Genomic DNA, 22,340 nt, shown 5'->3' with positions numbered 1-22,340 from the left:
GCACCAGTTTCGTGGCTTGTTGGCTGCCGTGGGGTTTGCGGGGGCTCAGCGCTCAGGCTTTGGGGTGTTTTCCTGGCTTCTTTCACGCTGGTGTTCCTGTGGTTTCCATTTCTGGCTGCACAGATGCCAGAGCGCTGGGCCGGCCCAGCTGGAAGATCCATCTGGGGAGCTCTAAGGAGAGGGTTAGTCATTGTGCGGGGGGGCTTACACCTCACAAATTGAGAGTACCAGGAGGGGCTCCCTACCTGGCCCCCAGAAGCTGGCGCGGCCTGAGGGCGTGCACTTTAACCAGGTGTCCCCAGCATGCGTGAGCTTAGGGCAGACGCTTGGATGTATTTCTCTCCCCCCTCCCCCAGCATGTTCCGTTCAGTCAGGTCCATTTGGGACCTGACTGAACTGGATTGGCACTAGAAGTTAGCAAGTGGGGACCCGGTCGGTCACTGCGGAGGGGTTGGGGCGTGTGGCGGGGAGGTGGCTGCATCGTGTGTGAATTTTATGTCATCGGGGGGGGGGACGGGACACACGTTGGGTGTTGTGTATTTGAGATGGTTGGAAATACAAAAAAGCTGTTTAATTTTAGACTTCACTGCACTGTTCACACCTACCTCTTGCAATAAACAGAATGGCTCACGGACGTGTAGAATGGTTTCTTGTCTCTGAAATCCCACCCCCGGACCCTAGGGCTGACGTCCCACGCAGCTGGCTGCGTTGCTGGGGCAGGGCCGAGCCAGAAAAGAGCTGCTGGGAAAACTTCCACTGAGAACGTTCTCCTTCACCACCGCCCCCCTGCGTCACGTTCCCCTTCCTGGAAAGCACTGACCCCCACCGGCGCTGGCCTCTGCTCATTGTGTTTAACAGCTGCTGGGGTTTGGTTTGGTTTTTGAAATAAAAGGGGCTTTTGGTTCCCTGGAATTTTTCCCCTTCAGAGCACTGAACCTGGAACCTGCCGAGCAAAACCTAGCGTGTGGTGGAGGTGTTGTTCCTAATAGATGGGGGCCTTAATTGGAGGTCATGGTGCAGGGCAACTTTATTGGAATGCCTTTTAATTTCAGCAGGTAGGGGAGAGGCGCGTGCGTGAACTAGAGATGTCTGAGATGCTAGAGTATTCCCACGGGAGCGCTCTGTGAAACACGCCCCCCCGACCCCCTGCAATATCAGCAGAGGGCAGGTATATGGGCAAGTCCTGGACCAATCTTTGGAAGAGACTTCAACTGTATCTCCCCCCTCCCCAGCCCCCTGAACCAGTTCATTCTTCCTTCCTCCGCTGGTTTAAAGCACAAAAACTGCCCTGCCGGTTGACGGGTGAGTGGGTGGAGTAGCGGGACGACTGCTTTACCAGCAGAGGTGTATGGGACCCTGCGGGGACGCGGCATGAAATACAGCAGAGTTTTGATGTGCAATTAACATTTAAAAAGGAAAAAAAGGTGTGAAACCCTCTCCTAGACCCCTCCCCCCAGGGGCGAGAGGCTGCAGGTGCCTGGCTTGGCAAGATTTGGGCCACGCTGGTTTCTCTCCCCTCCCGTACAACCCGGCACCCGAGGGGGCGCCAACATCAAGTCCTGACCAACCAAGCACTTGTCTCTGTGGAGGAAATTTAAACAAATACAAAATCCTGTTTGTCAAGGGAAACCCAAAGCTGTTAAACCCCCTCGTGGGGCTGTGCAATTGAATAAGGAAACCACCCAAGAAGCCATCCACCCCTGCAGCGTGAATGCCACCCCTTTGCCTTGCCCCACTCCCACGTTCCCTTTTTGTCGGAGATGTTCCATGTGTGTATTTTGAGAAATCCTGCATCAGTTGGGGGGGCACCGGGGGGGTGGGAGGAACTCAAAATAAAAGTATTCAGACTTGATCTATTTTATACAATGTATGCTGCAACCAAGTCCTGTTCTTCATATTGTGGCTTTGAATCAATTATGTTTATTAAAATGCTATTGCTTCTACTTCCTCGCCCGTCCTCCTTTCCCACCGCCCAGCCCTGGGGGTTAGCGCCGGCGGGATCGGGCCCGGGGGGGAGAGGGGGGCTCTCCTGCAGCGCTTTTCAGCCGTAGATCAGATCTCAAAGCAGGGCAGAATCACCATGTCTGTTTTACAGATGGGGAAACTGAGGCACAGGGCGGGGCGAGTTGTCCAGGTTCACTCAGGAAAGTCAGTGGCAGAGCTGGGAACGGAATTCTGGTTTCCTGACCCCCCCAGTGCAATTAAACTGGATTTGGTCCTTACAGAAGCTGTTGGCAGAGGCTAGGTGGGGAAACTGGTCTGGTAAGTCGCAGCACCCTGCAGAACCATAGCTTCAGTGGGCAGGCGCGGGGGGAGTGTGGATTCTTTTCGTTCCGTTCGGTTAAACGGTTAGCTGCCCAGCGGAGTTCGGAGGCTCTATCCCGGGCGGTGGAGCGGAAGGAGCGCTGCCGCTCGTCTCCGGACGGTGGTGAAGGTAAGAGTTCCCGTGTCCGCTCCCCAGATGAACGTCTCCTCCCGGCGATGAACGCACCCTCTGCGTGGGGCTGTTGGCTCCCATCGGACTCTGGCGCTGCCCCCTTTAGCGACGTCTCCTGCACCCCGCCCCAAAATCGCCCACGGATCGGCTGCGTTTCCCTCTCCAAAACGCCGAGACTCGCTCGGGGCCCAGCCTGGCCTCGTGCACAGACGCTGAGACTGAACGGCAGTGTCCTCACGGAAAGTGGGGTAGGGGATTGTGCTGGCCACACGCTCTCCTCCCTGAACTGAACAGCAAAACGCTGCCCCTCTTCCGCACCAGTCAGCTCCGGGCCCCCCCAAGTCACAACCCACGCTTGCCCCCGGGGGATGTGGAGCAAACAGAGTGCGGGGGCTGCCCTGGGTGTCACGCACCAGCCGTCAGCAGGAAGAGAGTCCGGGGTCCTAGTTCTCTGCGAAGCAGCTATGGGGCAGGGGGTGCCCGGAACCTCGGCCCCGTCCCGTCCGAGTTCGGCGAGCCGTGTGGCCACCCCCGTGTTACAGATCCACACGGAAGCTCATCTGCCCTTCGAAGAGGGCGATGCACAGCATGATGGCCGCCCCCAGGAGAAAGCCCAGGTTCTGGAGGGCGAAATACGTCACGGGCCCCTTCCTGTTCCCGCCGGAGCTTCGCCACAGCATCTCGGGCAGCTGCAGGGAAACCAGAAACCTGTGAGCCAACAGCTCCGCCGACACAGGGAGGGGATAACCCCAGAGCCCTGGGAGGGCCCGTGCCAGGCGCTGACTCGCTCGGCCTGCCCTCTGGCTAGCCAGTTGAGAAGCCTGTGCCGCCCTTCATGCAGGCAATGGGGGTGGCATTAGGGTTACGCTGGGGGGAGCTGTTCTCCGGATGTAGCAAACCCAGTTCAGAGCTTTCCCACCTGGAGATTTTTCTCTCTCAAACCCGGCGCCGGCCCTACACTCGTTCTTCGGGATGATTGGCGGTCCCCAGAGCCGCAGGCGTGGGACAGGACCCTGCGGTGCCAGGGGCTGGGCAAACCCAGAGCCAAAACCACCCCCACGCCAAAGAGCTGCCGATCGCGAGACACGAGGCGAGGGGGCGGCGCGGTGCCCGGCGGGCGGCCTCATCAGCACCGGGATCTGCCGCGAACCCAGCCGAGCTGCAGTCGCCGTCCAGGACCAGCACCCGCCTGGCGAAGCAGTACCGGAGCCAGCCCCCCCTTACCATGTCCACCAGCGCCACATAGAGAAAGATGCCCGCTGTGATGGAGAAGATCCAGGGGGTGATTGGCGAGGCGCCCTGGCTGACCACCGTGCCCACCGCCATGCCCAGGTACGCCAGGAAGGCCGACACGAGGTTGGAGAGAAGCACTCTCTTGACGGGCAGGCCCGCCTGCAGCAACATGGCCAGGTCGCCTGCCAGAGCGAGGGAAGCAGCAGATGAGAGCGTGTGGGATGCCAGGCAGCTGGCGTGGCTGGGGGGGGCGGTGCCCGCCGTGCCGCGCTACTAGGGGTCTTACCGAGCTCGTGGGGCAGTTCATGGCAGAAGACGGCGACCGTGGTACTCAAGCCGCTGGAGATGCCCTCGGAAAACGCAGCCCCTGCGGGAACGAGAAGCCGATTGGTACCAGGAAGCCGGTGCCCCAGCCCTGGGGTGGCTCCTGCCGCCGCCCCCTTACCGATGGCCAGCCCATCCGTCAGGTTGTGTATCCCGTCCCCCAGGATGACCATCCAGACGATGTCGGCGCTGCCGGCCGCCGGGCCGTGCGAGTGTCCATGGTGGCTCAGCTCCTCCGTCTGTCCGTCCGCGCTCGGCGCTGGCTGCCTCGTCCCCTCCTCTCCCCGGCCGGGGCTGTCGCTGCGCGGCCCCGGGGCCGTCAGACGCTGCGATTCGGCTTCTGCGCCTTTGGAAGAGCAGCCGCAGGCTGGTAGCAGCCCCGAGCCGGCGGGGGACGGGGGCTGGGGCTGGGGACCAGGCTGCAGGGAAGTGCCGGACTGGAGAGGTCGGGCGGCCCAGACAACTGCCTCTGTGCTGGCCTCTCCCAGCAGGGGGCGCTGGGGGGAGCGGGGCGGGGGCACTGGCGGGGGGCGGGGGCAGCTTCTGGCTTCTCCAGCCTCCGTGCAGGGGACGGGAGCGAGCGACAGCTCCAGGCTCACCTGGGGAAGGCGCCGATGCCCGCAGGGTCAAGCTGCGGTTTCCGTCTGCATCCAGAGCTGGGCTCCTTCCCGCGGCGCGGCTCTGAGGGCGGGAAAGCAACGGCGAGAGCTGAAAGCTGCCCGGCGGGCCAGGGCCCGGCTGGCTCGGGGCATCGCGCCTGCTGGTGTGGGAGACACCTGGGCTGGGCCCCACCCACGTTATCCTAGACGGGCGCAAACCAGGCGCTTGTGGGCCACGGTGCTGGATGGACCCAATGCTGGGACGGGCCCAGGGAGCCGGGACGTGGTGCTGGACGGACCCAATGCCGGGATGGGCCCAGGGAGCCGGGACGTGGTGCTGGACGGACCCGACGCCGGGATGGGCCCAGAGAGCCGGGACATGGTGGTGGATGGACCAGACGCCGGGATGGGCCCAGGGAGCCGGGACGCAGCAGTAGCAGGACCCAGAATGTGCCATCACCACGTAGCTGCCCCGGACAGGCAGGGCCACCCCCTCACCTCCCCAGCAGGTGCTGACCCCGGCAGGGCCTGGGCCAGGACACCGGTGCCAACGCTCCTGCTCTCGTCAGCTCTGCAGCCCCCCGCGGCATCGGGGCCCATCCGGAAGCTGGCAGCACGGTGCCCCCGGCATTGCCCCAGGGCACTGACGAGAAGGGCACCCCCTGCTGTCCCACCCTCCCTCCAGCCCCCTGCCCTAGGCGGGCTCCCGGCCAGCCGGGACGACCCACGAGCTCTTACCAGTCGGCTCCGTCTCTGCTTCAGCGTGCCCAGGAGGTGTTCGATGAGGAACAAGACGTAAATGCCCCCCAGGACCGACAGTCCCTTCAGCACCGAGTCCTGCTGCTCCCGCGGGGTCTCCTGGTGCCTCCCTTGGGCCTAAACGCAGGAGGAGGGAGGGGAGCCCGGGGTCCCTCTCGGGGGCTCCCAGAGCCGTGGGGCAGGGAGAAATCGGGGGGATTCAATGGGGGAGGCAGGATGGCTGGTGGTTCGGGACGCTGCCTAGGTGCCAAGCTGGGATAGGCAGGGGGCCGAGAGGATGCCCGGGTGGGGGCTGGGGGTGTGATGGGCTCCCTGTCTGCAATGCAGATGCTCTGCTGGATGGAGCCACAGACGACCTCGTCTCCCGCCGCCTCCCATGGGTGCTTCCCCGGTCCCAGGCTTTCCAGCTCGGGCCTACCCGGCTGGGGGGCCCGGCGGGGGTCAGGGGGTGCTGGGGGGCCCGGCGAGCCTGTACGTACGTGCGGCCACAGGTGAAGGAGGGCGTCCCCGCACAGCGTCCCCACGGCCAGCGCCACCAGGAAGGCCAGCAGGAGGCGGCCGAAGTCGCGGCCGAGGAAAGGCACCAGCAGGAGGGCCAGCGCCGAGGGCAGGCTGATGAGCGTGATGGCCAGGAAGCCCCAGCCTAGAACTGCAAGAGGAAGCAGGGTGAGGCCAGTGGGGGGGCCTGGGCTCTATCCCCCCCCCCGACACCCTGGGGGTTTGGCAAATCCCTTGGCACAAGAAGAGGCTCCCAGTGCCTGTCCTCTCCCCGCTCTGTGCCTCGGTTTCCCCATCGGGGTGGCTGCCCCTTCCCAAGGCCCTGGCCGAGGGGAGGGTATTACCTGGCCACAGTGCCCCCCCCAGGGGCTCTGGTGTCAGCTGGTCGTGGTGCCGGATGCAGACCCGGCTGTCGATCTGGTAGAGCAGGGCCGGGCACAGCAGCGTAAACTGCTCGGGCGTGATCTGGGAGCCGGCATTCAGCCCGAAGTTCACCAGCAGCTGCGTCACGTTGAGACACTTTGGGGAGGGGGACAGTGGGGGTTAGCGAGGCCACCTGGGGAAGGGGTGTAACCACCTGCCCTCCCAAGCCCCAAAGTGCTAGGACGCAGGGGCTGTCTAGTGAGTAGCAGAGGCCTGTGGGGCCAGGACGCCTGGGTTCCGTTCCCGGCGCTGTGGGGTATGGGGTTAGAGCCAGGCTGGTCAGCACTGAGACCCCCACCCCCTCTGTCTGAGGATGTCTGGCCCCCCCTTCAGAGCCCCTCCCCTTTAGACCCGAGAGGGTCTGAGAACCGCAGTGCAGCCCCCCCTCACATCCTCATGCAGGTGGTCGGCAACGGAGTGGTCCAGGGCCAGCACCCGCTCCAGCAGGGTCAGGCGGGGTGGGGTTGGGGGGGGCTGGACAGGGTCTCTTCTGCTCCCAAGGTGCCCTGGGGGGCAGGTGGCGCTGGGCCCTTCTGTGTCCGGGGGGGGGGGGGGGGGCATCGGGTCAGCCTGGTGCAGCCGGACGGTCTCTGGCTGGTTCCTTCCAGGGGATCCCGGCCTGAAAGAAATGAACAAAAACGAATTCCCAGTTCCCAGCTGCAGCCCGGGGCCGGGAGGGGATGACTGGGACTGATGGGCAGCGGCAGGACTGGAATATTGAGTGGCTGTGGGTCGGGGGGAGCCCAGGGCTGTGGGTTGGGAGTGAGGGGCACCAGCAGAGCTGGGGGGAACCCAGGGCTGGGCTAGCAGGGGCTGCGGGTCGGGAGTGAGGGGCACCGGCAGGGCTGTGGGGGGAGCCCAGGGCTGGGCTAGCAGGGGCTGTGGGTCGGGAGTGAGGGGCACTGGCAGGGCTGGGGGGAGCCCAGGGCTGGGCTAGCAGGGGCTGTGGGTCGGGAGTGAGGGGCAGCGGCAGAGCTGGGGGGGGGAGATCCCAGGGCTGGGCTAGCAGGGGCTGCAGGTCGGGAGTGAGGGGCAGCGGCGGGTACCTGGAGGTGCCGTTCTGTCTCTGCACCTCGGGGCCCAGGCTGGGCGGCTCCGCCCCGGCATGCTCCAGGGCCGAGTGCGAGTGCCGGTGCTTGTTGTCCTGCACCTCCAGGATGTCCAGGTGGCTGACGTGCCCGTGGCCCAGCGCCTCGTGCTCCATCTCCACCACCTGCACCTGGCCTAGGCCCAGGCTCTGCAGCAGGCGGGTGAGGCCGTGGAAGGACAAGGTGCCGTTCTCCCCGTACAGCCCGAAGAGCTGCTGCAGGTAGTAGCCCTGCTCCTGCTCCGCGTCCTCCAGCGGGGCCGGCGCCCAGGCGGGCAGGCGGGGGGGCGGGTGGCACTCTCCCGGCAGCAGGAGGGCAGCGACCCAGAGTCCGGCCAGCAGCAGCCGCGGCTTCCTCCGGTCCATCGGGGGGGGGAGCCTGGCGCCGAGCGGGACAGGGAGGGGCTGTCAGCTGGGGTCGCACCTGGCCAGGTGCGCTGCCTGGGGCGCCCCCTAGTGGGAGATCTGTTGGCACGGGGGGCGGGCAGAGCTGAAGGGGGGTGAATGGGCCTTTCCCCTGTGCCCTGTTCTACCGCACGGCTCTGGGCAGCACCCGGCCGGTGGCCCCCCCCCGGGCCCCACTTTGTACAGACCAGGCCTCAGGCGGGACCTGAATACGCCAGGCTCTGACAGAACCTCTGGAGGGAGCTGGCGGCTACCAGCTCGGACTCCTGGGTCCCATTCCCGGCTGCCCCGTGGTGTCAGAGGAACAGGTTTTCTCCAGTGGTGCGAAGGGGGGAGGGGGTCTCCCCTGTCCTGGGGGGCTGGGCGTTCTGATGGGGAACAGGGACCAAATCAAGCTAAAGAAACAGTAAAACAGGTGCCCCCCCCCGGCCTGTTAAATATACAGCCAAATAACGCCCGGCTCCAGCCACCGCCGCTCGGAACTGCTTCGTCCTGGGGGGCTGGGAGGGGCTGCAGGGAGAGAGATGGTGGGAGCCGGACAGTCAACGCTCTACTCTGCCGACACCTGGTCTGCCTGAGGCAGTGAGCCCAGTGAGCCCGGGACCCAGGGGAGCGGGGCTCTGGCCTGCTGGGTGACAGCAGGCAGGTCCTGCCCTCGTTCCATGCCTCAGTTTCCCCTCCCACACTTTGCCTAGTGAGCGACTCGCTCTCCCCTGTGCCCGGGCTGTGGTTGGAGAAATAAGGCCTGGGATTAGAAGTGTCCCACCGGGGGAAGCTGTCGTACCCGTGTAAAGGGGCCTTGCACCAGTACCGTGTGTTACACCCCCCAATGAGAGACCAGCAGCTGGCCCGGGAGAGTTAAAACTCCCTCGTGTGGACAAGGCCTGAGTCTTTTCAACCCCACCCAGCGAAGGCAGCTGAGAGTGAGCCCAGGATTCCAGGTGGGGAAACTGAGACAGACGAGGATCCCAGGGGGGTCTCTGAACAGCAGAGCCAGTGTGCAGGGAACGGGGGAATCAGCCCTGGTAACAGCCTCAGTCAAAACCCACCTGTTGCTGCTTGTTCCTCCTTGGCCGTGTCCGTCCCGCGGCGAAGCAGGCGCAGTCGTGGGGTAGCACAACTGGTTAGCGGCACCGGCTCGTCCCTCGCCCGGCTCGCAGCAAGGACTGGCCAGCCGGAGGCAACGGGCAGGGAGCTGGGCTGGGATTTGAAACGGGTGTGAGGAGCGTGCGCTGATTGAGTTAGACACCGGGTCAGAGCGCCTGGATTAAGGGGCCCGGCTCTGCGTGTCCCCTCACACTTGTGTGAACACGTACGTTCAGTCCCTCTGACACACCCCCCCCCCCCCGGCACTGGGACTCACAAGCTGGCCCCGCTGCCGTGTGCAGCTGAGACAGGGAGCTGCCCCTTGCCCCCGGGGCACGAAGGGAACTCACCGCTGTATTGTGTGTGTCCTGCCTGAGACCCCTTTGCGCTAGGGCTGTACGAACAGACCCAGAAATCCACCCTCGGAGATGTGGACACTGTGATTGTCACCTCATTGATCCCCAGGGCTTCCCCCAGCCCTGCGTTCTCTCTTTGTTCGAGGTGCACAGCGCCTAGCGCCATGGGCCGGGGTCTCTCGCCGCCGCCAGAGCAGGGAGACACCCCCCCCCCCCGAGATTGGCCAAAGGCCCCGGGCCTGGACACCGCGGCGAGTGCTACAAAACTAACCGTGTGCGACGGCCGCTCTCCGGGGTCAGGAGGGAACTGACCGGAACGGCCCGGGACAGGGCGTCTTGCACTCACTTTGGTACCAGCGGGCACCGGCTGCCGGTCTCGGTTCTGGTCATCGGCCTCGCGCGGGGGTGTGGAGCGATCGGCTGCGGGGCCAGGAGGTGAAGGTGCAACTTCTCCTGCTTGGCGGCCTTGGAACTCCCCGGCCAGGAAGCCACGTCTGGCCCGCGGGCGGCAGGGGGGCTGCCGCTGGCTGGGAGGAGGAGATGGGCCATCAGCCTGCGGCTCTTTGGCCCAGCTGGGCCCCGGGGGGGGGCAAGGCGTCCCCAGTTTCACCTGCCCGAACGTCTCTCTCCAGGCTGCTGGACAGTCCAGGAGCCGCCCAGGGATCCCAGACCCAGATTTGGCCCCCCGCCCACTATCCGGTCTGAGCAAGGTAACAAAGCTAATTACTGGGGTGTCAAATCCCCCCCCCATGATGACTGGGCCTGAGCCCCCCCCGCGCTGCAGATCCTGTCTTGCAGGCTAAGCAGGGGCACATAAGACCCCCCACCCTGGGAGAAATCTGGCTTCAGGGCTTGGTGCTAATGAGGCACTGGAGTTCCCGTCCCACCCAGCGTGCTGGGGGCGCGGGGCTGCTGGAGGACACGTCTTTCGGGAGGTCTGAGTGGCTCGGGGTTATTAAAATACCCCTGGCCCTTGGCTGGCCCGTTCCCAGCTCCCGCCAGACACTCGGTTCCCCTTCCCTTCCCTAGAGTTGCCACGCTCCGCCCCAGCGGTAGCTGCATTTCTGCAGCAGGTCCATTCGGCGCATCAGAGCCCCACGATGATATTACAGACTGAGGCATGATGGGATGGGGCTTTGGGGGGGGGGGAGGAGGTGGGAGAAGGTCCCATCCTGGGGAAGCCCCCCCCCCCAGTCCCTGGAGAAGGGTGGGGAGCATGTGTCCTTGACAGGCAGTTTTGCAAGTCCAGGTACTTTATTGCAAGGTGTTAATGATTCACCTGGGTGATAACTCAGACATGAAGTCAGCACCTGGTCCCCCAACCCGCCTACCAGGCCAACCCTGTGCCAAACCAGGCAGCCGCTGTGGGGCTGGGCCCTGGGGGGCAAGAACTGAGCTGGGGCCACACCGGCCGGAGGCTCCGGGCCCCAGAGTCAGAAAAGCCCGGGGCGGGGGGAGGCGCAGACTGCTGCTGAAACGTCTCCCTCCCCCCACTTTATTGCCCCTCCAGTGGGAGGACTCAAGGGAGAGGCGCTGAGCTGGGCCAAGTGGGGGGCGGGGGGGAGGGTTGGTGTAGGCCACCACATGACAGAGCTGGTGACTGTGAATCTCAAATCCTTCTCCTGCCTGTGCCCCCCCCCCCCCCCCCCCCCCCCCCCCCCCCGTGCTGCCCCCCATCTCTAAAGAGTCCGGGCCCAAGGTAAATCCACTTGGCCGTGTGCACAATATCTAGGGCAGGTCCCATGGCTGCCCCCCCATCAATTCCTGCCAGCCTGGAAATCTCTCCAGTAGCCCCAGTGCAGGATGGGCAGGGCATGACCCCGGCCTGGCAGATGATGGACACCTGGGTGTCATGGGGTTAAAATCCTAGAAATGCCTGTCTCGTTTTCACGTGACTCCGGGCGCTGGGGCTTTGGGAATTGCCCTGATTAGCGGGAGAACTGGCGCTGCTCTGTCGCCTCACGTGCTCGATGGGCCGCCAGGAACCCTCCCCACTACCAGCCCCAGGAATGGGTCCTCGCTTAGACGCTCCCACGGGAGTCCTACCCCAGCCGCTTCCCATCCACCCCCTGGTCTTACCAACCCGCTAGATCTGCCCCTCGAGAGCTTGAGGACACATCTGGGACCTGCCGAGTTGGTGCACTTATTAGCCGCAGCAGGGTAGAGCCGGGCCTGAGCGCGCCAGGCGCTGCACAAACAGCGCTGCGTACCCTGGGGGCGCCCTGTCGCCACCCTCAGCACTGACTTTGTGCCGTGAGGTTTCTGCCTCGCCAGCCAGGACACCAGGCAAACACGCCAGGAAGAGCCTCTGGGAAACCGCCCCAGTGCCCTTTGAAGACCCACCCAGGGGGCTGCGTCTGGCCAGGGCAGGCACCAGACACCTCCCCCGGTCCAAAAACACCAGCTTCCAACTCTGCGCCAGGGCCAGCGGGGCCGGGTCCAGCCCCCCCTTCGGTTTACTTTGGGGGCGGGGGGGACAGCCTTGGAGGGGGCTGATTCTTGTCTGGGAGAATCTTTGCTAGTACTGGGGCTCCCCCACCCTCCCATGGGGGATCTGGCCCCCCAGAAGCAGGGACAGGAAATGCACTTACCTGGCGCAGCGTCTCGGTCCCTGCCCTTCGCTGCACAAAATCTGGCTGCTCCAGTACCTGAGGGGCAAGGGTCAGGCCGGTCTCCCTGAAGCCCAGCCCCTTCCCCCCCACACACACTCAAGGAGGCCTGGCTGGGGCCTGAAGGGAAGGCTGGGGAGGAGACTAAAGGGGCGAGTCCCTGTAGGTTTCCTGCCCCATCTGCCTGCAGGGAGCTGGCCGAGGTACAGCCCTGCACCCACCCTGGGCACGGTCTTTTCTTGGCAGGAGCAGGGGCCGGGCTCGTGGGTCCGGATCCAGCCCAGAGCCCCCGGGGTCACCCCGCAAGTCAGGGACAGAGCTGGGGTCGCCTGCAGCCCAGTGCAGCCCCCTGGGCCCCGCTGCCCCTTCGCAGTTCGTGCCCCCTTGGGGCTCGCTGAGCGGCAGGGGCAACGTGCCCTGGGGACGGGCCTCGGCCCGCCCAGGGGAGGGATTTTTCCGTCTAATGGTCAGTGTGACTCAGGCAGGATCTGTATACGGCGTCCCCTTCGATCTAGTATAACGCCCAGCGGGGCCATGCTGCCGCCAGCATACGGGGCTGGGGTTCCTTACGGGGCTTGGGAAGGGGGGCGTTGATCTCAGCCATGACAAGCTGCTCCGGTGCCGGACCCGGGGGCTGACGCCCGTGTTACTGGTACAAAGGGTCCCCCGGGCGCAAGCGAGCACACGGCAGGCGGAGGGGGAGGGCGGCACGGTTTTTATTCCAGCGCAGCCCCGGGCAGGCCAGCGACTCCGCTCGGGTGAGACAAGAAAAGGGAGTTGGGGGGTTAAAACAGAATAAAAGGGGGGGGGGGGGCTGGGAGCATCGGGCTGGGGGGGAGGGAGAACGGCTCCGAGGTCAGCCCCAGGCCTGATCCCTCCCTGGGTGGGCAGACGTGACAGCCCTTCCCTGCGCAGTGATTCGGGGGAGCCCAAATCCTCCGTCTAGTCCCTGCCCCGGGGCAGCCCGTCCCGGGAGCTGCCCCCACCAGCTCCGGGCTGCCAGCTGCGGGGGGCACTCGTGGTGACGGAGACGTTTGTCTCCTAGGAACCCGGCTGAGACTCGTTCCACGCAGGGGGCCCAGGCGGGGATCACGGCCGAGCTGGGCTGGAGCCAGCGCCCCCCCTTCCGCTGCGTGTGCCCCGAGGTTCCCTGAGCTGGGGCTGGCCCCGGGGACGGAGGAGAGCTGGCTCCAAGCTCAGTCTTAGGTAACCTCCGCTGAGACACCACGACCCAAACGGGCCCCTCCCAGGGGCAAGGAGGGGGGGGGGGCCCACTGCTGCCCCCTCCTGTCCTATGCCCCCTGGCGAAATCGGCTTTTTAAAGTTTGCTAAAAAGTTTCAGGATATTTGTAAAAAAGCCGCCAAAGGAACAAAATCCAGTGAGATGTGGGGGGCTGGCACTGCCCCCAGAGGGGCACGTGGGGATGCCGGCAGGGGCAGGGCTGTTGGCTGTGGCTCCGTGAAGATAAAGGGCTGGTTTCCAATGGGGGGGGCGCCCCCTCCCTGTCTCTGCTCAGGAGAACGCCACAGTCCCGGTTAAAACGGTCGCGACTGCGGCGACGAAAACGCTCTTGGTTTCACTGTCTCTGATCTAGCCTGGAGCGTCAGCCGGCCACGGTCTCTCCCCCGCTCCTCATCCGCCCTCCTGCCTGGGCAGTGGGGCCTGGGGTGAGCCGGCACGGAGCTGGGGGGCGGGGCCCAACCCCACGGTGTTATCTCTTGCTGCTTCGCCGGGTCTCTTTGCCGTTGCTGATGGGGCTGGAGGACGAGCTGGACCCGGCCGAGCCCGCGCCCTGGTGATTTGGCTGGCTCCTGGTGATGCGGCCGCTGGTGGGGTGGGACGGGACGTTTGGCGGGTGGGGGGGGGGCGCCGGGGCCTGGGGCACTCAGCCCGTTGCCGTTCTGGCTCTCGGCAGCTAAAAACAAAAGCGACAGATTCCACCGGGAAATGAACAGCGAAGCCAAGGCAGTGCTGGGCAGAGAACCCAGGAGTCCTGGCTCCCAGCCCCCGCTGCTCTAACCACTACATGCCACTCCCCTCCCCGAGCTGGGGATAGAACCCAGGAGTCCTGGCTCCCAGCCCCCGCTGCTCTAATCACTACACCCCAGTGCCCACCCAGAGCTGGGGATAGAACCCAGGAATCCTGGCTCCCAGCCCCCGCTGCTCTAACCTGCTAGACTCCCCTCCCCGGATGACTGGACTGGAGAATTGGCTGGAGCTGTGAATGCCCCCAAGTGGCTAGTGCTGAATGGCTCTGAGGCAGGGCCACGTCCCACCCGCCTTGCTCAGGGATGGGGGGACATCTGGCCTGCAGAGCTGGGGGGGGTCCCTTACCTGGGGACGAAGCGGCGGGGCCCGGGGTGGTCTGGGAAGCAGCAGGGGTCGCGTTGTCGTTCTGGGCCTGAAGGAAACGGAAATGAGAACTCGTGATCCCGGATCTCGCAGGATCCTGGCGCATTTCCCCAGTCGCCTGCGGGACAGAGATGCGTCCGCTTCTGGGCAGCAGCCAACCCAGCCGTGCGTCTGCGATGTACACAAATCCACCCCCACCCCCATCCCATCCCAGCAGGAGCAGAGACAGGGGAGATTCCAGCGACACTCCGGTGCCCCTTGGCCCCGTGGGCATCCGCAGGTGAGCAGATCCGATTACCCCTCTCGATGGGCCCCCCCAGCTGGGACTCACGGCTTTGGTCTGGGACTGCTGGGTCACGTACTCCGGGTTGGGTTCGCTAAAGTTCGGGACCTCAGAGTAAATCATGCAGAACCTAGGGAGGGAAATGGCAGGTCAGCGAGGCCACCAGCCAACCCCTTCCTCCCCTCGCACTTAGCCTTATCCCGGGAGTGGGGATGCCCCGACTCTCCAGCGGGGAGCGTCCTGGACTGTCTCAGGCCAAGATCTTGATGGAAACTATGCTGGGAATACAGTCCCCAGGTATCCAGTCTCCCCTGCTCTACCCACCAGGTCAGGCCCCCTCCCGGGGCTGGGAACAGAACCCAGGACTCCTGGCTCCCTGCCCCCACCATGCTCTAAACACCACTCCTGAGGAGACACCCACATGGTCAGCCCTGGGGGCAAATCGCTCCAGCTTTGGGGCTGCCCCACACTTCTCCCCTCCCCAGCCTCTAAGAAGCCAGGCTCCAGTGAGCGACGTCCCCAGAGCTCCCGCAGTGAAGCCAACAGGCCTTACTTACTCTCCGATTTTCTGCAGGTCTCCTCCGCGGCCCGTGTAGAGGGTCAGGCAGCCTTTGAAAATGGACGCGTAGCTGAAAGCAAGAGGAATGCCGAGATCTGGGGTGAACTGCACGGGGCTGCCCCAGCGGCTGCAGGCCAGAAATCGCACCCGGGACTGGGTGCAGAGCTATGGGTCCCAATTCTCACTTCCCCTGAACCTGCACTTGAGGGAGGCACCTTTGTGCTCCCAATGCTCTGGAGCTGGCCAGGGACACCCCCGATGTAATTTAGAGCAGCCCTGAGGCCGCTCTGACTTACACGCTGCTTCCCACAACTCCCTATAGAAGGAGAGAAGAATCTCCCCCCCCTCCCCCCCGCCAGCACTGTGTGCTGCTTTGGCAGCGCCACCAGGGGGCGCCCTAATGATTCTTTCAAGCAGCTCCCACAAAAGCAGTCGCAGTTTCCGGGTGCAGCGTTAGCTAGGCTGGGGGAAGATCCAGCCACTTAGAAGGACAAGGATTTCTCCTCAGGATACAGGGACAGTAAAATCCTGCCTTGACATCGTTTCTAAGTTAAACCGACATGATGAATCCATTGAGATCAGTCCTACCCGCTTATGGTAACTTCCCCCCACCCCCATGTCCAGGGATAGAGAGCTGGCGTCCTATTGCTACTCTGAGATTAACTGTGTGTGTGTGCGGGAAGGATCTTTTCCAGGGACTTAACTGGATTTTTTTTTTTAATTGTATCTCTATATTTAAACTAATAAAGTCTCCTACCCAAGGTGCCCTGACCCCACCATACATCCATTATGATGCACTCTTGGCGTTAAAGTCATCAGCAGGAATTCAGCCACTGCCCTGGGCCTTCTCCCACATCCCCCCCCCCCTCACTTTTGCAGCCTGCCTAGAAAGTTAGGAAATTTGGAGCCTAGAGACGACCTGAGCTCGCGCGTAGCTCTGAGCAGGCAGACGCAGGCCTGTTTGCTCTGGCTTGTATCTCCCTCGGCAGAGGAAGGGGACCGGCGCTGAGAATGGGGGCCGGGGAGAGGAGCAGCCTGACCCGTTCTCCTCCCCCTGGAAGGGCAGGCGTCGCCGTCCCAGATGTGGGGCGCTCAGGTGAGCCCGCAGCCTGGTCTATCAAACGGTGAATGAGCTCGTCTCAGGAGCCCTGGGGGGCCTGAGGCTGACGGGCTGGGCGAGCAGCGGGTCCCGTGGTTCCCCCCTCCCCCAGCAGTGTCTCGCCTACCCTTTGGTCAATCGGATGATGTCTCCCGGCTGAATGAGGTTCCCTACGTCGTCCCACACCGAGATGTTGATGCTGCCGGTTTTGTCGGCCACTTTGCACGTCCGCACCTCGTGGCCGTCCTTTGTCTTGGTCACCCGACCTGCAGGGGGGAGCAAACCGTCCAGTTCGCGGGACATCTCTGTGGTAACACCGAGGAGCCCCTTTGGGCTAGACAAGGCCTTGTACAGACACAGACCACAATAGTGGTCCCGGCCTCAAAGAATTCAGTCTAAGGTCCCGAGCCTACAACGCCGAGCCGCGTCATGGCAGCGAACGTAAGCCCGTGCACTCACCCGACGTCAATGATGGTGTCTCAGAAATGGACACTCACATCACAAAGCAGCCGGGGACGGGGTGAAATCCAGCCACAAATATTGTTTGAGAACCGACTACAACCGTTACATGGAATTTCAGCAAGACAGCGGCTCTCAACCTTTCCAGACGAACGCCGTCCCCCTTTCAGGAGTCGGATCTGTCTTGCCTACCCCCAAGTTTCGCCTCACTTCAAAAACGACTTGCTTACAAAATCAGACATAAAAATACAGCAATGTCACAGCCACACTATTATTGAAGAATGACTGACTTTCTCATTTATACCATATCATTATAAAATACATCAATTGGCATATAAATATTGTACTTACATTTCAGTGTATGGTATATAGAACAGTATAAAAAGTAATTGATGAAATTGTAGTTTGTCCTGACTTTGCTAGTGCTTTTTCTGTAGCCTGATGTAAAACTAGGCAAATACCTAGATGAGCGGATGTACCCCCTGGAAGACCTCTGCTACCCCCAGGGGCACACGGACCCTGGTTGAGAACCACTGCAGTAAGATATTTCATATATATCTCGCACATCATTAATACCCACCTGTTTCCAGTACAATAAAAATAAGGTTCAGGTTTTTCAAGCCGGGTTTAATGTCCTTTACAAAGGTTTCAGTCGTCATATTGAGCGGCGTCTGGCTTCCACTACGTTATCTGTGCAAATAATAATAAAAGAATTTGAATTACCACATTTGAAAAGAAAGCGACAGTCAGCACCCAGAATGGAAAGGCAGGTGCTGGCTCCTGCAGCCAAGGTGGAGCGAATGCAGGGACATGGAGAAATGTGCAGGATCAGGGGTTGAATTGGCACAGGTCCCTCCCAAGGTTAGCCAATAGGGGAATGCCCTGTAGGAAGACTGAAACATCCTGCTGTTAATTTATCCCCAAAGGAAAGAAAACACAAAATGGCAACCACAATTGAAGATTCTTGCAAGAAAAGTGCATCTGTTTTTCCTTTCTGCTCAAATTTCTATCTCTGAGTCTAGACCCCCTACAATAAAATCGCATCCCTTTCTTTTTGCACAAGTTGTGCCCATGAGTCAGACGGTGGCAAGAAAAACCCATTCCTGCGTGCATGGATTGCAACCCTGATTGCGACCCACAGTATTTCATCTTGCTCTTTTGCAAAAGTCACCATCCTGCACATTTGTGTCCAACTTGCAAAGCGGATACAGGCTAATTCAAATAAAATACAGACCCTGAAAAACCACCTGGGCCGGGAAAATGCATTTTATCTTTGGCACAAATCACAGCCCTGATTTCACACCACCCCCGCCAGGAAAATGCCTGTTTCTCCTTTTGTATAAATTGCAACCCCATCGCCATTCTCCCTAGTGCAAGCAAAGTGCTTTTCTCCGGGGGTGGAGGAGTTGAGGCTCGTTCACCTTGGAGGATCAGTTCGCTCACGTGTTGGTGGAAATTCTTGCAGAGGAGGGGAGGGAAAGGAGACATGGTTTGGGGACTGAAAATTGCTGGGGTGGTGCACGTATCCTGCACCATGCATGCCCCCTGCCCTGCAATGCAGCACCTGCAAGGGGGCTCAGGCCCCCTGACCAAAGCTCCTAAGATGCTGCAGAAAGGGGCTAATGGGTGTGTGTGGGGGGAGATCAGGAGGTCCCCCCCTTCCCCTGTAAAACTGACCTGATGGAACGTTGGGTTGCAGACATTCCAGGAAGTATCCAGCGGCGTTCTGAGTAGCCAATCACAGCCGCAGGACGCTCTTCGACATGTCTGAACGTTCTCCAGCTCCAGCCAATTGCATTGCGGGGGGGAGGAGGGGGGCGGGCTGGCATTGAGGAATTAAAGGGACAGCGACATCCCCTGCACGTGTGTGAAATTTCCCAGTGGGGGGAGATGGGAACCTTTCCTATGGATACTGTACTCGGAGCAGTGGAGTCTAGATTGACTCCCCTGCTATGCCTGGGCCATACACACCCAGTGCGTGAATCACACACGGTCTGTTACCGTGACGCTGCGGCTAGACATGTGTGGGTCGCAGCCTGGCAGCACGGCGAGCCGTGCATTGTTATTCCTGTTCAGGAGGCGTCTTGCGTAGCACCTAGTCATGGCCCAGGGCCCGTTGTACCAGGGGGTGTAGAACAGTCCCCAAGCGGGTACCCATCCATGCTGTGACGGCCCGTCGGAGAGAAAGGGGGGTTGAGGTAATAGCTTTGATTGGACCAGCCTCTGTGGGTGAGAGACATGTATGGGCACATGTGTCATGCGTGCGGTGGTGGCATGGACCGTGCATGCCACAGGTGATCCATGCGTTCCAGCCTAGAACGGCCAGGCCTGGGAGAGGCACGTGTGGACTATAGGAGAGGTTCATCGTAAATACTGATGGTTTTTAACATTTGCCACCCGCAGCAGGCCCAAGCTGGTTTACAGAGGGAAGGAAAAGCCCCTTCTCCAGGGAGCGCACAGGCCAGGAGCAGCTCCAGCCTGCGGAATCATTTCCATCGGGTAAAGGAGGGGGAGGCCACACGGCCTTCGCTGTTCACTTGGCAGACAGAGGGGCGGGATCCGGGCCAGGCAGACTGAGGTGCAGGGACAGTCCAACACGGAGAGAAAGACTGACACGGGGTCAGGAACAGAATTACACAGGGACAGACAGACATAGGGGGACTAAGGGCAGGGACAGGGGCAGACACGGGGGGGGGGGCAGGGATGGACAGACACATGGGCAGGGACAGACATGGGGAGGGACAGGGACAGACAGAGACGTGGGCAGGCACAGACAGACACAGGGAGGACTGGGGGGGGCAGGGACAGACAGACACGGGGGGGGGCAGGGACAGACAGAGACGTGGGCAGGGACAGACAGACACAGGGAGGACTGGTGGGGGCAGGGACAGACAGAGCCGGCTTTAGGAAGTGCGGGGCCCGATTCGAACAGTTTTGACGGGGCCCCATCAAGGATGACTGAAAAAAGAAAAAACACGTAAAAAAACATCTGGGGCTTGTTCTCACCGGGCGGCACTAGTAGTCTTCGGCAGTTTGTCCTTCACTCGCTCCGGGTCTTTGGTGGCACTGAAGGACCTGCTGCCGAAGACCCAGAGCGAGTGAAGGACCCGCCGCTGAAGTGTCGCCGAAGACCCGGAGCGCTGCTGGGTGAGTAAAAATTAAAAAGGAGCCTCTAGCCAGGGAAGGGATTCTTGGCCACTTGCCCCCACCCCGGCAGCCCTGCCACTGGGCGCGGGGCCCTCTTAGGCGCGGGGCCCGATTCGGGGGAATTGGTGGAATTGGCCTAAAGCCGGCCCTGGGGACAGACAGAGACATGGGCAGGGACAGACAGACACAGGGAGGACTGGGGGGGGCAGGGACAGACAGACACAGGGGCAGGGACAGACACAGGGAGGACTGGGGGGGCAGGGACAGACAGACACAGGGACAGACAGACACAGGGAGGACTGGGGGGGCAGGGACGGACGGACGGACGGACAGACAGACAGACAGACACACAGGGGCAGATCCCCCCCAACCTCCCAGCCAGCATGGAGGGAAGCCCCGCCCCCTCCCCAGAGCCCCGCCCCTCCCGCTTTTGAGCCCGGAGCGGCCCGCCCGCCGACCATAGAGTCCCTCACCCCCCCTGCGGCTGGGTAGAGCGGTCGGCGACCATAGAGTCCGCGTCCCCCTCCCCCCGCGGGTGGCTGGAGCGTCGCATCCGGGCGGGGCGCCCCCGTGTTTCCGGNTGGGGGGGGGGTCTGTGGGGGCTGGTGGGGGGGAGGGGCTGGGGGTTGGTAGGACGGGGTCTGGCGGCGGGGGGGTCTGTAGGGGAGGGGGGCTGGTGTGGGGGAGGGGCTGGGGGTTGGTAGGACGGGGCTGGTGGGGGGGTCTGTGGGGGAGGGGGCTGGTTTGGGGGAGGGGCTGGGGATTGGTAGTATGGGATCTGGTGGGGGGGTCTGTGGACAGAGGCTGAGAGGGGGCCCTTAGGGCGCTGTGTGGTTATACAGAGCCCCCCCCCCCCCCGGGTATGTGGTGGTGGCCACAGGGACCTGCCTCGTTCAGGGCAGTGACTGGGACACTTGCTGCCAAAAGTGATTGTTTTGCAAGTTTAGTGACTAAGCAAATAACCCAATTTAAAAACCCCAGGATCCTTCCCCTGCCCTGGGCGTCTGTGCCAGGAAATGAGTGCCCTCTGACTTCAATGTCTGGGGATATTTCATACCATCTGCATCAACCTGGCCCAGGCTGGTGGAGTCGGAGCTGCTTGGGCTGCTGCTAAATTGTTGCTGAGAAAATGGGGCAAAATCACTGTGGTTTGGGGAATAGGGAGGTTCTGCCTCCCTGTGTTGCATCATAAATGCTCTCCTAATAGGTTACCACGGTTACTGTTTAATTGGGCAGGGAATTGTTGCTGTTATGGTGAATTATTGAAATTTGTAGCCTCTGGGGGCTACTTTAATTCAGGCAGAATCGGGGCCCCTTTTTTCCATACCCCCATAGGAAAGCACAGTCTAGAACACGGCGGCATACAGAGATGAGAGGTGAGGGAGCTGGTCAGATATATACAGTGTCTATATATGAATTATATATACACTACACTGATAAAAGGGAACATTTAGCACGTTGTGGTTTTCTAAGTGCTGTATGAATCCGTTGTCTTTCAGAGCTCAGTTATTTGCGCAGGCATTTGAGGAAGGGTCGGGGGAGTGGGGACTGAAGTGGAATGGGGTTTTATATAGTTTCAGTGATAAATGTGAAATTACTTAATGCAGTACAGTAGTGACAAATGCACTTCGTATTCTGATAGTGAATTTTGGGTGCTAGACTTACAAAAAATACAAGGTGTGATGGTTCCCAGTTCATTGCTGCGTAAATGTCACGGGGACATCACTGGGGTGTCCTGTTCGGTGGTGGTTTGAAGAACTATATTTGACTAGTTCTGCATGTACCTCTAGGGGAGTATACGCTGTCTCCCAGTGCTTCCCTTTCTGTTGTGTGAAATCATTCCAGGACAGAACGTTCCTGATCTGAAAATTCTTTGTTGCCTGAAATTGGGTTATGTCCCTACCGAGCATCAGTCACTGAAAACTTCTTAGGCTTTGTCTACACGGCCACTTACAGTGCTGAAACTTTCTTCGCTCAGGGGTGTGAAAAAACACCCCCCTTAGTGCAGTAAAGTGCCAGGGTAGATAGTGGTACAGCGCTGGGAGCCATTGCCCTCGCAGAGGAGGTTTTATTACACCGCTGGGAGAGCCCTTTAAATGACAAACTCCCCTGTACCCAACATATGGCTAAACACCCGACTGAATGTCTGTTCCCTAAAACACAGGGTAGCATCCAGACCGGAAGCAAATATTTTGCTACTGAAATGATGTAGCAGGCAGCCTTCTAGCTGCATGGAGAACAAGGTGTAACAAAAGGCCCTGGGCACAAAGCGGTATTTTTCCAGATAGCTCACATGCTTCAGTTTCTTGTCCTTAAAGAGGATTTGTATTTGTTCTTGTTCAAAGGAGGAATATCATTGGCTGAAAAGGCTCAGACTGTGCTGGTCCTGGTTGTATCAGCAGCACAGGGTGTGCAGCCTCGTTAGGCAGGTTATAAAAATGTTACAAATGCTTTGCAGCGAGTGGCTTTTAAGAAATGTGGGTGTATCTGGTGGGGCGGGAGCGAGGCACGTGGCTGGAGGCATGTGGTCAGTGGAACAGGAGTTCCTGGATAGAAAAGGTTAGGCCGTCTTCCACGTGATCCCAGGAGTGCAGGGCGGGTGTGTGGAGGGGGCGGGGAGCCGC

The 22,340-nt window shown here is 61.4% G+C and overlaps 3 protein-coding genes across 4 annotated transcripts; all 3 read right to left on the bottom strand.

Annotated features, from left to right (window-relative positions):
- Positions 1-1,740: 1,740 nt before the first annotated feature.
- SLC39A5 (solute carrier family 39 member 5) lies at positions 1,741-7,902 on the bottom strand. 2 transcript variants are annotated; one of them, XM_034792900.1, is made up of 10 exons: positions 7,320-7,901; positions 6,664-6,892; positions 6,195-6,369; positions 5,832-6,001; positions 5,332-5,469; positions 4,594-4,675; positions 4,116-4,340; positions 3,957-4,037; positions 3,662-3,852; positions 1,741-3,126 (listed from the first exon to the last, which is right to left on the bottom strand). In XM_034792900.1, exons 1-10 carry the CDS (start codon positions 7,724-7,726, stop codon positions 2,974-2,976), a joined length of 1,851 nt encoding a protein of 616 aa, XP_034648791.1. In that variant the 5' UTR covers positions 7,727-7,901; the 3' UTR covers positions 1,741-2,973. The 2 variants fall into 2 exon arrangements, with proteins under 2 accessions (XP_034648791.1, XP_034648792.1); XM_034792901.1 differs by lacking the exon at positions 4,116-4,340 and having other exon boundaries at positions 7,320-7,902.
- A 901-nt stretch (positions 7,903-8,803) lies between these two features.
- Positions 8,804-10,762, bottom strand: LOC117889078 (WAS/WASL-interacting protein family member 1-like). The gene is made up of 2 exons (XM_034792899.1): positions 9,479-10,762; positions 8,804-8,965 (listed from the first exon to the last, which is right to left on the bottom strand). The coding sequence occupies exons 1-2, from the start codon at positions 9,956-9,958 to the stop codon at positions 8,804-8,806; spliced, it is 642 nt and encodes a 213-aa protein (XP_034648790.1). The 5' UTR covers positions 9,959-10,762.
- Positions 10,763-13,388: 2,626 nt separating this feature from the next.
- Positions 13,389-18,349, bottom strand: NABP2 (nucleic acid binding protein 2). The gene is given in 8 exon segments (XM_034792898.1): positions 13,389-13,681; positions 13,683-13,732; positions 14,152-14,218; positions 14,501-14,582; positions 15,010-15,081; positions 16,238-16,376; positions 17,150-17,259; positions 18,247-18,349. Coding segments are annotated over 7 exon segments (642 nt in total). The 5' UTR covers positions 17,229-17,259; positions 18,247-18,349; the 3' UTR covers positions 13,389-13,528.
- Between the last annotated feature and the right edge of the window lie 3,991 nt (positions 18,350-22,340).

The sequence above is a fragment of the Trachemys scripta genome, chromosome 16 (assembly GCF_013100865.1).
Source record: "Trachemys scripta elegans isolate TJP31775 chromosome 16, CAS_Tse_1.0, whole genome shotgun sequence".
In the NCBI taxonomy this organism is placed as follows: domain Eukaryota; kingdom Metazoa; phylum Chordata; order Testudines; family Emydidae; genus Trachemys; species Trachemys scripta.
The sequence above is the reverse complement of the archived record's forward strand: the minus strand, read 5'-3'. Positions and strand labels throughout refer to the sequence as shown.